At 42.8% G+C, this 12,322-nt stretch overlaps 1 protein-coding gene and 1 long non-coding RNA gene across 9 annotated transcripts in view; one reads left to right on the top strand and one right to left on the bottom strand.

Annotated features, from left to right (window-relative positions):
• Positions 1-12,322, bottom strand: part of SHROOM3 (shroom family member 3) — a 253,208-nt gene that overhangs the window by 162,261 nt on the left and 78,625 nt on the right. For 3 of the 8 annotated variants that reach the window (XM_046655964.1, XM_046655960.1, XM_046655959.1), the window contains exon 1: positions 5,314-5,514. The exons of 3 other annotated variants lie outside the window; for them this stretch is intronic. In XM_046655964.1, the coding sequence (XP_046511920.1) occupies positions 5,314-5,379 (66 nt within the window). In that variant the 5' untranslated portion in view covers positions 5,380-5,514. Of the gene's footprint in view, positions 1-5,313; positions 5,516-12,322 lie in introns of those variants that run through there. 2 more of the 8 variants (XM_046655961.1, XM_046655968.1) reach the window with 2 other exon arrangements.
• On the top strand, positions 5,708-8,662 carry LOC124236952 (uncharacterized). The gene is made up of 3 exons (XR_006887891.1): positions 5,708-5,880; positions 7,116-7,243; positions 7,844-8,662. It is a non-coding gene; the product is annotated as an uncharacterized LOC124236952 (long non-coding RNA).

The raw sequence follows: 12,322 nt of genomic DNA on the forward strand, positions 1-12,322 counted from the left end.
CCTCCTCCATCATATACCATACGTCCCTGCCATGTTTTGTCATAGCAGTTAGCATTTTATAACCTTCAACACAATTAACTTATTTTGGGGTTGATTATCTGTCTCCTTGACCAGAATGTATGCAAGGATTTTTGTCTACTTTTGTTCACAACCCTAAACCCAGCATCTGGAAACACAGCTGGCACACAGTAGGCACTCCATAAATACTTATCAGATAAATTTTATACATGAGGCAATAGATACAGAGGGCATAAGAGGTCATGCTTTTTATAGAAAGAAAGACTTCATTAGGAACCCTCGTTCCAGAAACCAAACTCGAGTACATGTCCTTTTCCTGAGGGTGGGTGGCATTACCTCTGACCATCAGGGACAGTACATTAGATCTGAATAATACTTCATGAGTAGAAACGCACACCAGCTATCAAGAATATACGAAAGTATTTCAAATGGGCACTATATTCAAGAATTACACGTGTAGCCACAATCTCTTGTCGGAATATTTTGTGACTCTACTGGGAAATTTTATTTGATAAGACTTACGGAAACTACAAAATGTCAAACTAAAAACTGAAGAGGATATAAAAGTTCTCATGAAAATATTTTCCCAGGGTTGTACCACAGCAAGAGTGACAGCTTATAACACTATTTTATAGACGCCATTCAGGTTCAAGGATCATTTCCCGAGTTCCTTTTATGTGATTACATTTAACCTTCCTAACAACGCAGAAATCCAATTTGCAGATGAGGAACTATGCTCTCAGAGGTTGTGTACCTTCCTCAAATAGCCCAGTAAGGTGCAGAACTTGGAGTAGAATGTAATTCTTTTGTCCCCATGCAGAGCGCCCCACCCACCCACAGCAGCTAGCTAGGCTTCAGGGGTCTACCATTTTATAGGATCTTCTATCCTGAGGAAGGAGCTCAGTTTTTGTAAATGGCTAACTTAATGCCTCATCAGCGGCAAAATAAAAAACTACAAGTATTACTGCCCTCCCTCTTTTTCTAAGGTCTACTGTTACACAGATTCAAAAGATTCATATTGGAGCGCATATGTCGTCACAGTAAAATGAGCGTCTTTGTCTGAAGTTCATTTCAGTAACAGCCAGGTTTCTAAAGCTCACATTATGACAGGGGAATAAATGCAGCTGCTGACAGCATCACCAAGAGCAACAAATACCAGAGAAATCTCAAAGCTCTGACCACTTTTTTCTTAACGATATTTTTGCCAATTATTCCTCCACAGCTTTGGACACTTGTTTTCACCTCTACCCTTTTCCAAAAAAGAATTCTACCCCGGGGAAAAAAAATTAAGACCTCAAAACCCAGTACAAATTGCTCATTTAAAGAACAGGAATTAAGGCTGTGGGGGCTTTTCTTCCTTAAAAGTTCAGCACTCTGCAGAAAGAATCCGAATCCTGTCCTGATTCTTCCTGAGCAGTGGAGCAGTTTTGGGTTTTGTGTTAGTTAATTTTAATTAAAAAAAAAAAAAAAGCACCATTCTTGAGAAGCTGTTGCTATGAGACTTCCTGGGCCTCAACAGATGGCCACAGAACAGTTCTCAGCCCTGAGCTCGGGGCTCTGAAGCCCTCCACTCAGGCATACCATTAACATTCCTGAAATACCTTCGGAGGCAATGCGGGCCGGCTGCCTTCAGACCAGCTCACCCGCGGCTCCTAGGCTGGCCTCTCTTGTCAAGGGGCCTGGGTTGAAATTTGTTATAAATGAATGATCAGGCCTCTCTAGGAAAAGGCCAGAGCAGAGAAGGTGCTGTTCTCGGTTTAGGCTTCAGACAAACTTTATCAACACAGCCCTGGGGTTTTGAGCTGTTCAGACAAAGGCGTGAGCAGACATACAAACACATGTGCACACACATGCACACACACTCACGCACGTGCACCTCACCCCGAACCCAATAAATTTCATTGTTTGTAAGCCTCTGACCCTCTCCCAGTCACAGAGTGATCCAGTTAAGAGAGCAGCATATTTTCGGACTGAAGCATTTTGAGTGCCCAGACAGAGCTGCGGAGGGAGAGGTTTAAGGATTTCTGATTTTTCTTTTGATGTTAAGACATGAATGAAAGGCGAAGTGCACGGCCTTCGAGTTTCTACTTTCTCACTAACTTCTTGGTGCTGTTGGACAAATCATTCCACTTCATCACCTTTCTCTCCCTTCCAAACTGGGATAACGATACTGACCTACATGCGTCAGATAGAGAAATTAATGAGCCATGATAAATAAACAATGGAGAAATCATTGCATAAATATTCGGTCCGGAAGACTGGCCTCCACCACTGCCAGAAAAAAGATAAGGGAGGAACCTGGAGACCCACACCTGGGGGTCTAGTTGCTGGGCCCACTGTCCCAGGAGGGCTGGTCCAGAATACTGACCACGGTTTTGGTGGGAAGGCTCTGCTGGTAGTTTTATGGGTCACTAAGGAACTTTGGAACTTGGAAAACCCGGAATACTAAACAGCCATAGCTTTTCAGGGTGGGGCTCATTTAAATTCCATCCCCAGGGGTTGTCACTTTCAAACCAGGCCTGGAGTGTGCAAGCGAAGTCCTACTTAAGCGTCTGATGCCAGTGTTCACTTGATCACTCGACGGGACATCAGAGCAATCCTACCAGTTTCAGTTCATTAAGAGCTTTTCTCCCAATGATATCAGATGATACGCCACCAACACTGCACTGCCGCCCGCACTTGACGTCCGTTTTTTAATCCAATCTGTCAACTAAGAAGCAAAATGACTGGAGAGTGCTTAGGTTCCTGCCTTCCAAAATCATCCGTTTGACCTGAGGTGTGGCTTCCCCTCTTGTCTCCAAAATGTGAACATCAGGATTGCTCGAAGTTTTTTTTAAAACATGCCTTTTAGAGGTTTGGTCTAACAAGGAGTGCCAACTTTTTCCTATTAACCAGCGACATTCAAGAAGCCATCTATAGAGGACTGGAGATGAGGAACCTACGTCTTTTTCCAGTGTCCAGGGCTACAGCTTGCTTGTCCCGTCCCTCTGGCCATAACACATTGAGCATATGGAGGTTTTGCCCAGCTATTCAGCTTCCAGCTCACAGGTTCCTCGGATCAGAAAAGTCAGAGGCAAAGGCTGAGATCTGGGGCTGTTTGGAGGGAGGGAGGGAGAAGGAGGGAGGGAGCGGTGGGGGGAGGGAGGTGTCTGACGTATGCAGCTTTCATTTGCATAGCTGAACCTTTCAAGCAGAGCCAACGGGGCACACAATGTGTGTCTGGGAGCGGGGGCTGAGTGCGCTCTATTGTGCCCCATTGTGTGCTGTCCACGACACCAGGGGACCCTCACCAGGCCGCAGCAGAGGGAGCCTGGCAGGCACTCCACAGCTCCAGAAAGGAAACTTTTAAAAATTGTCACTGGGGAAAAAAATGAATTTAAGATACTTAATCCCCCACCCTACTTTAGCTATGTAATAATATTGTTCTTGGGATGAAATATATATATGTGTGTGTGTGTGTGTGTGTGTGCGCATCTTAGTTATTAACAATTGTGTTAAATTACATATTTGGGGGTACTCTGTAGACATGTACAAGGGCTTACTATACCCTTAATAGGAAATGTGGGTTTTGTGACTTTACTTTTTAGCTGAAGATAAAGAGGTCTTCAACAAGCTCTCTCTTCCTTTCTGTACGTTTTTAGGACAATGGGATTTTTATGGATAGTTGTTGGGTTTTTTTAAGACAGTGATTAGGGCTAAGATGGTATTTATCCTTCCCCATACAAAAATGACTTATCCTAATCCAGGAAATCATCTTTGATTTATACACTTCCTAGCTTGTAATTCATAGCAAAGTTAGAACTTTAAAATTTAAATCAATGCTAAATATACAATATTTGTTTTAGCTTTCCAACATCCATTTCTCCCTAACTCCCTCAACATTTATAAATTCACTTACTATCTAGCTACCAACCAATCTAAGTTTTCAGTTATCACCAACCATCTGTACTATTTGCACACACATTATCTTCCGAATGATTGCTGTAGATTTAGGTGATGCTCACATATCATCCATGGGTAACGTCATTTCTGATGCTTTTATTCAACAAAGCAATCATTTTTAGTATTTATATTTCTTATTACTAATATGTTGATCTTATTATAGGAGAATGTTTTTATAAAGACAAGTTAGCTAACAGCTGAGAAAGACGGAAATTTCCAACTGGCTATAAACATTGGAAGAAAAAGACACATTTCAGGATGATTAACATCAATGACAAGTGAATGGTTTCTGAAGGCTTATCGCCTCTTTTTCATCACCTCTATCTGTTCTCTCTACTCCTGTTTACTACTCTAGCAGAATCACTCAGAACTGATGAACGCCTTCGTTTCATGAAGGTGTTTATAGCTTTGGAATTAACAAGGTAGGAAATGGATTTATAAATGAAATGAACCTTTACCCATTTACAGAAAGTTTTCATTAAAACCCAAAAATCAAAGAGAAAATTTACTTGCTTCCTATCAAGACAAAACAGTCAGGGGGCGTAAGCACCAGTTCCAAACCATGAGTGTTTTTAGCAACCTTGGATTATGAATCCTTGAAATACAAGTGTGCTGACAGCAATCCAAGAGGGAAGACAGCACTGTCCCTGAAGGACCTGTCAATCAACTCGCAAGTAAAATGAAAGCAGAGAACAGCTTAAGCTTGATCAGAATCATGGCTTAGTATTCCTAAGCATCTCACTGTTGCTCAAATTTAGGTGCTCGAATTTAGAATCTGACTCTCTCTTGAAAATAAGGAGGAGCCAAGCGAGCCAAGCAATGCAATCAACCCCCGCTGAAGTGAAATACACTAACTCCTCTATGTTGAACAAACCTTAACAAGAAAAACTGCCTTCAGATCACGAGAGAAAAAGTTAGATGGCTTTCAAAGTAAGTAGTAATTAGAATTAAACTATAAATGCTGGGGCTGCATGATGAGAAGGAGCCAAGCTATTCAGCCTGACTATATTATTATACAAGCCAGCATACATATTTGTCAGCCTTAATTAAAAGTTACTTTCTTCCATCATCACTTGAGCTTCTCATCAAACAGGAAGGAGTGCACCATGAGGTGTCAATTGACTGCAAGGGTTACAGTAATTTGTCAAGTACCCCCCATTTACATATTTATTTATGCCTTGGTTTATCATTTTGCCAGCACACTTGACAGCCGCACATCTTAGGATTTCATCATAAGGGCCTTAACTAAACAACTTCCATGCCTCTTGTTAGTTTACCTTCCCAATACTGGCATTTCCATCAAGACAAACGTAGAAATAATGTCAAGAAATATCTGGTTTAAAACAGACTTACCTTAAGGAAGTCTAAGCTGGCATTTCCATTGTCCTCAGCTATCTGTTGGACAGCTCTGTCCAGCATGACACCGGGCCAAGCTGGCCCACCAAGGGGGCTCAGTGGCTTGGGGGAGAGGGCATAGAGGCACGATTCCGGCCCAGAAAGAATCCACGGGGGCCAGCCCCAGGAAGGCCGAGCTAAGACACAGGTGTCTGACACCACCAAGGCACCTCTGCTCGGAACCTGCAATCAAACGGCTGCCCTGATTAGTCAAGTACAAAAGCCAGTTCAGATTACTGCCCTCCTCCCAGCCAATCGTTGGCCGGCCTGCCTGACAGCAGCAGGCCCCTGATGTAAGGGGAAGTACACGCGGCCAGAACCGGAGAACCGGTTTCCACAGTGGCCGCTGGCACACCGGGTCCGCATGCACGCCTGCCCCACTGTCTGGGGAAGCCGTTTGTCAGGCTGTTGTAAGGAGAGCTTGTGGTAATGGGTAAGCCACCTCCTGGCTTCCCCAAAGAGTGTCGCTCTAGGTCCTTTGACTCATAAACAACACGATGCACTGTGATGACAATTAAAGTGAAGGTAAGGAAGCATGAATGGCGTTGGCTGCTTTAACCACTGAATGCCCTGTCTGCTCTTCCTCCCGCCCCTTGCCAGTCTGCACTTGGGCTTCTTTGTAGCTGAATCAGTTCGATTTTTAATTAGCTATGGTTTTTGCAAGCAACAGTTTCTCACAGAAGCTAGGCGAAGGGGAAAGCGAATCCAATAAAAAGAAAAATCTTTCTACAGTCATTGTTTCCAACAATAAAATTCAATTTTGTAAAAATCACCTCAGACACAAAAGTTTATAAAGATAGCGCTTGTAAAAAAAACAACAACAACAACAAAACACAGCATTTTAAAATTCGGCACAGTGGAGTGCCACGTGGCTCATCTTTGTGGATGGAATCGAACAAGTTTCCTAAACTACAACCAGTTAAAGGAATTTTACTTACATCTATCACCCAAGCCCCCGACACCGCAATCCTTTGCAGCTGTATGAATAAGCAGTGCCTGATTCAAGTTTTGGTATTTGCCCCAGACTGTAGGGGTCAGCTTAACAGTAACCATAGACACAAAGAGAGAGAAAAGGAATAGCGCACGCAGAAAGAAAATGGGGCTCCAAGTGTGTCTGAGTTCACCGGCATGTAAAGGCATTTTCATTAGTTTACAGCTGCCATGGTGGAAAAAACAAACCTTAGGACCCACAGATAATCTGTAAACCTCCTTGCTATAAAATCTTAAGAAGACTTGCAGGTTATTTTTTAGATGTGGAAAGAAAGAACAGGGAAAAGGAGCACGCACGCGCACACGCATGCACGCATAAACACGCATGTGCGAGGGGGAATTCTGAAATCACAGGGGGCATTGTACTGTAAATATAGACACCAAGAAAGTCTAACGCATCCTCAAAGATGTCATTACATTTCAAAGGTGAGATTAATTTTATTTAAAGACTGTTCCTGTATTAACTAGAAAGGCTGTCTCTCTAGAATGTTCCACTTAAATTCCAGAGCTATTTATATTCCTATAATGTGAATTCTAGGGAAATAAGATTTGAGGCAAGTGTGGGATGGGAACAGTGGTCGGGTGGAGCAGAGAATCATCTTTCAGAAGAGAAACCTCCCACTAGATCTTGCGCCACAGGCGCATTCTTTCAAAAGTATTCTTCTTCCCTTTAAGGAAGGCAACATTCTTATCCCAGTTTTATGTTTTCCTCCCCCTACCCTACAACATGCCCAAACACCACAGCTGAGTTGCATGTCTTTCTATCACAGGCTACTGCCACCAAGCCAGAGTTCAGGAGCAGCCAGACCGTGACATTCATTTTGAATGTTTCAAATTTAACAGCCTCCTGCCGCTGATGAGGAGAGGCTCTCATCTCCACAGTGCAGAATGACAAATGGTAATGTTTGACATCTGTTCATCACAATCAGCCGTCTAGTGGGAATGCCATTGCCTCAAACAGCCAAACATTCACAGTGGCTTAAAGGAGCCAGCAGTCTACTCCTTCATTTCACCAGTAACTTCCTAATCTAAACTCGCTTGAAATCTCCTCTCCTCCATGTTCCCGGGGACAGCATCCTCAACAGCATAGCAGCTCCGGGAACTGTGTATATTGCATATATCCTCATGGGTGCTATGTTACATTAGAAGAGAAGATCTCTCTATATGATTCTTTAGAGAAGCTAAAACAAGCAGGCAAGAAAATAACTATATTGAAGCAATTAAATAACTTGTCATTTCACAAATTATGAGATGAATAAGGGAATCATTATTACATTTACAAAGAATGGATGCCTATGTAGTATTAGACTGAACCATATTAAATTGTCAATATTTGACAATTTTTGGTCTACTAAAATAGCAATTTCATGTGATTCAACCTGTAGTTGAACTATAGTTAATTAGGATACAACTAGTAATTAACTGTGTCAAGAGTTACTATGTTACATTCTCTAATCATCACAATTCTATAAGGTAAATATTACACTTGTTGTTACAGATGAGGAAACAGAGGCTGGAAGAGGTTAGGGAATGTGTCCAACACTTCACAGCTAGTGGGTAGCAGAGCTGGGATTCACACCCTGGCAACCTGACCGGAGAGCGCCCGCCTTGAACCACCACCCTCTACAAAGGAAAATTTCCATTCTGACCTAGGCATTCGCTAGCTTTGTGACCCTGGGCAAATTACTAAACTTCTCCAAGCCTTTCTCTCCTCTGCATTGGGACTGAAAAGAGAAGCTACCTGACATGAGGACCGAACAGGATGACGTAAGTAAAGCACTTAGCACTGGGCCTGGCCCACGGGAAGCACTCACATGTCACCCCATAGCAGTGGTTTGGGCAGGATGAGCATCGCTCTCCAGCCTTCACCAGGACCTGAAGTGAGACAGGATACAGTGCGTCCCCATCACCCCTTGATGGTGTGGCAGCCACTCATGGGCAGGACTGTGAAGTCTCGGGTCCTCAAGTCCAGAAGTGACGCCCATGATGGTCGGTGCACATTACCTTGGCACCAGGAAGTTCTTCACACTGGAACGTGCACCGGCTCCCCCTCATCTAGAAGAGAGATCGTCCACGCCATGCTGTCCACCTACCCCATCCCACCCCCATAAACCCTGCCCCTGGCCCCATCTGCTATTTCCTGCTTGCTCTTCTTCAGATTTAAATCGAGAATCCGGAACGAGTTCACAAACATCTTAGACTTCTCCTTTATTACCTGCCTAACTTCTTTGGCAATCAGCTGTGGAGGGTTATGCAATCCATGTTTGAAGAAGCATTGATGATCTAATCTGGAGGCAGTGCTGTGGAACCCACAGTGCACTGGACCAGGACGTGAGGGCTTGCCTTTCCCTTCTGGTTCTGCCACTGACTTGCTAAGTGACATGGAACAAGTCACTTATCATCTCCAGGCTCTAGTCCTCACTCTAATCCAGTACATCACTACGTTTCTTCCTGGTACTAATATCCGTGGTGAAGAGAAAAAAAAGCAGATGAGTTTTTGAAGAATTATAGCGGTTTTATTTTTCCTTTTCTCTAAAAGCTAGTAGTTCATCTACTCAGGCATTTCCTGTTTTCTTCTGATTACCTCTCAAAAAACAAAGCCACAGGCAGGAGAGTTTTAGGTTACTGTGTTGATAAGCTTCAGACCAAGATGGATAGCCTTGCTTTCAGAACGCCAGATTTCCATTGGTATTTTTCCTTAATGATTTACACATGTCCTTGTAGGGCACTCGTGTGGGTTAGAGATGGGAGGCTATGGAGAGAAGGCCTCACAGCGTGCTTTCCTCACTCCTCTTCAGTTTCTTTGTGTCTGTGTCTGTGCATAACAGTCACGCTGCTCTCGCAGCTGTGCGGCAGATTCATCTACTATGTAAGATAGACGTGGGTGCCTGTAGGGCACTTCCTTGCCAGGCCTTAGTTTTATAGCTACTCCAGAAGCTCAAAGGACTTTCACAGAGTATGTTTTTAAACATTAAAAGTTTGTCCGCAATCCTTTCAGGAAAAACTGAAAGAATTTTATGAACGGAGGAGATGGAAACAGCCTCTCGGCCCCCGTCCTGCTTTCTCTCCATAATGTGTACCACCTTCTAACATACTGTGTAACCTACACGTGTATTGTCTTTATCATTCATTCCTTCTGCTCACAAGAATGTCAAACTCCACGAGGACAGAGAAGTTTGTTTTGATCATGGCTGAGTGCCAAGCATCTAGAGCAATGACTGGCATATATTAGATACTCAATAAATAAGTGAGACTTAGTAAAATCATGTAAATGATTTAGGTAGAACTGGTACCCTGCACATCCCACTTTTAGAAATCATGCTGCGTCATTGAAAAGAAGAGGCAATGTAGCAGATCACACTGGTAAGGACAGTGACAATGACCAGGAGACAATGATGTGTAAGATGAACAAAGTAAATAAACTTTTGTGAGGTTCAGAATTACTTTAGCCCAACTCTGCAAATTCCACATAGAGGTTCCAGGCTGAAAGAATACTGGGCAGTGAGCAGAGAGAGAAACTTAATAAGCTCAGTTTCTCTTTTCTAGTCCATTTTTGATTAATTTCATGGGAAATTGTATTTGTTGGAGAGCTCCGGGTGTGTCTGAAGGAGCCAGATCCTTGAGGACATTCAGGGAAGTGGACACACAGTAGCTGAGTCATGCTCGCTCTGGACTCAGGTAAGCATATTTTTATCCCAGTCTGGCCACACACTGACATCAAAGTTGAGGAGATAATGCCTATATGCCTCTTAGTGTCATAAAAGATGTCAGTTGAGTCCAAAGTATTATTACACCCTACCTTTCCTGTGTGAGCATCAGAGGACATAAACCACTGATGAGATGGAAATCAGAAGGCGTGATACTCTTTCACTGCTGGTTTTCCTGATGAAAGTTACACTTTTCAATTTAAATTCTGACTCTATTGTACTACCTGTGATCTCAGAGGCTAACAAGCCTGAAGTACCCATATTACCCCTGTTCTTTTTGCTCTCTTCACAGTCTCTAATTCTTTGGGGAAACCAAGGTATTTCTTCTCAAGAATGTTAGTGGCCAGAAGGTAGCATATAAAGGCCTTGAGCTCAGTCACCCCTTCAATGGATGGGGAACCCAAAGTACCATTTAGTGCTAAGAATGACAGGTAGAAGACTTACCTTTGGGTTCTCATTTTACCCTTGGGGATGCAAAGAAAACTCTGGAGAAAGAGAATTGCAGAACACAAATTACAGCATTATTAATGATTCATTTCAATATCAAGGAAAATTATGCAGCTAATATAAAAAATGAATAAAGTGTAAAGGTACTAGCAAATATCAGTTACCTTTATATACTTATCTATGTACTTAGTTTCTTAGCAGGGTGCTTACTATGTATCGGGCAAAATACTAAGTACTTTACATATTTTGTTTTAACTCTTCCAACAATCCTACTAGGGAAGTACTATTATTATAACATCTACTTTGCAGCTGAAGAATCTCAGGCACAGAGAGAGTAAAAACTCACCCAATTCTGATCCCAGGCACAGACCTACACACTCCTCATCAAGCCAGGCTATGGCAGCATCCCACACACAAAATAGAGGATGACTGGCACAGATGTTAGCTCAGGGCCAATCTTCCTCACCAAAAAAATCCCCAAGACAAACAAACAAAAACTCACCCAAGGTCACAAAACTAGCAAGTGGTGGTGACAGGATTTGAACCCAGGCAGCCTGATTTCAAAGTATAGGCTCTTAAACACCGCAGTATATGTTAGATTTTCTGTGACTTAGAAATGGGATGTGTATGGCATGTACAATGTTTGGGGGCTTGGGGTATTTTTCTGGCTAGCAGGTTTCTCCTGAGGGAGACTATGCCACACCACCCCCAGCCAGATATCAGCAGAGTCAATCAGCAGAATGGCGCCAGCCAGCAGTAACGAGAGAGGCTGTCAAGCAATTAGCCTGATGATAATTTGGTATAATAAACCTGCTTCAAATCATAATTTAAACAGACAGTATAGAAAACATTCTTCCTTTCGCTTTGCCAACCCTTCATCTTGTGCGACAGTAGAAAAAGATAGTTTGAATTACAGTGGGGCTAGCCAACACACAAGCCTTGAAAAGAAATGTGACAGGAGACACACACAAGCAGGCAGCACACTATGCAGGGTTTTCACTCACTCAGCAAACATTTCATGAGTGCTTGCTGTGGTGGGCACCGGAGAGATCAAAGAGGGTAAGACACAGCGATTCCCTGCCCCAGTTTAGTATTAGAAAGTGTCAACCATCCCTCTACCGGAAAAGACTCAGTCTGGACAATTGGCTGGAAATGAAAAAAGACAACTGACCAACCAGTGTTTGGGCTACCAGGCTGGCCCGGTAGGCAGAGTAAGTGGGCAAAGTGGCACGTATAAGGTCATAGGAAGCAGTGAGGTCCCAAAGCAAACTGGAGAGGGTACACCTCGCCTGACATAGGTACACACGGCTCCAAGCCACTGCTGCCAGATTGTATGATTTTTGAGAAGCCAGAAAGCCATATTCTTAGGTAAAACTTCCAGATCGTTAATGTGGATTAAACAAATTTTTGCAGGCCAAATACTTCTAGATCAAACAAACATCTACAGATCAAATACATCTGTAAGATGTAGTTTTCGAATTCTGCCAATCGAAGAACTTTATTAAATTCATTGAGTTGGCTTTTTAAAAATTAAATTGACTAGCTTTCCTGGTGGATTTGGGCTGTGTATACCTTCTGATCCTGATGTACAGCTAGTTTAAATCATTTAAAAATTTTTATTAAGATGTAGCATACATAAATGGTAAGAACGATATAGAATATTTCCAGCATCCACATAAAGTTCCTTCCAGACTTTTTGAGCCTATTCCAGACTCCACATCCCCACTTTTGGCCTCCACCATCAATTGTTTAGCTTTGCCTATTGTTGCCCAGTTCAAATCTTAATTGTGAGAAATTGATAACAGATCTAGTTGCTTCAGGTC

Source organism: Equus quagga, chromosome 3, assembly GCF_021613505.1.
Source record: "Equus quagga isolate Etosha38 chromosome 3, UCLA_HA_Equagga_1.0, whole genome shotgun sequence".
Lineage (NCBI taxonomy): Eukaryota > Metazoa > Chordata > Mammalia > Perissodactyla > Equidae > Equus > Equus quagga.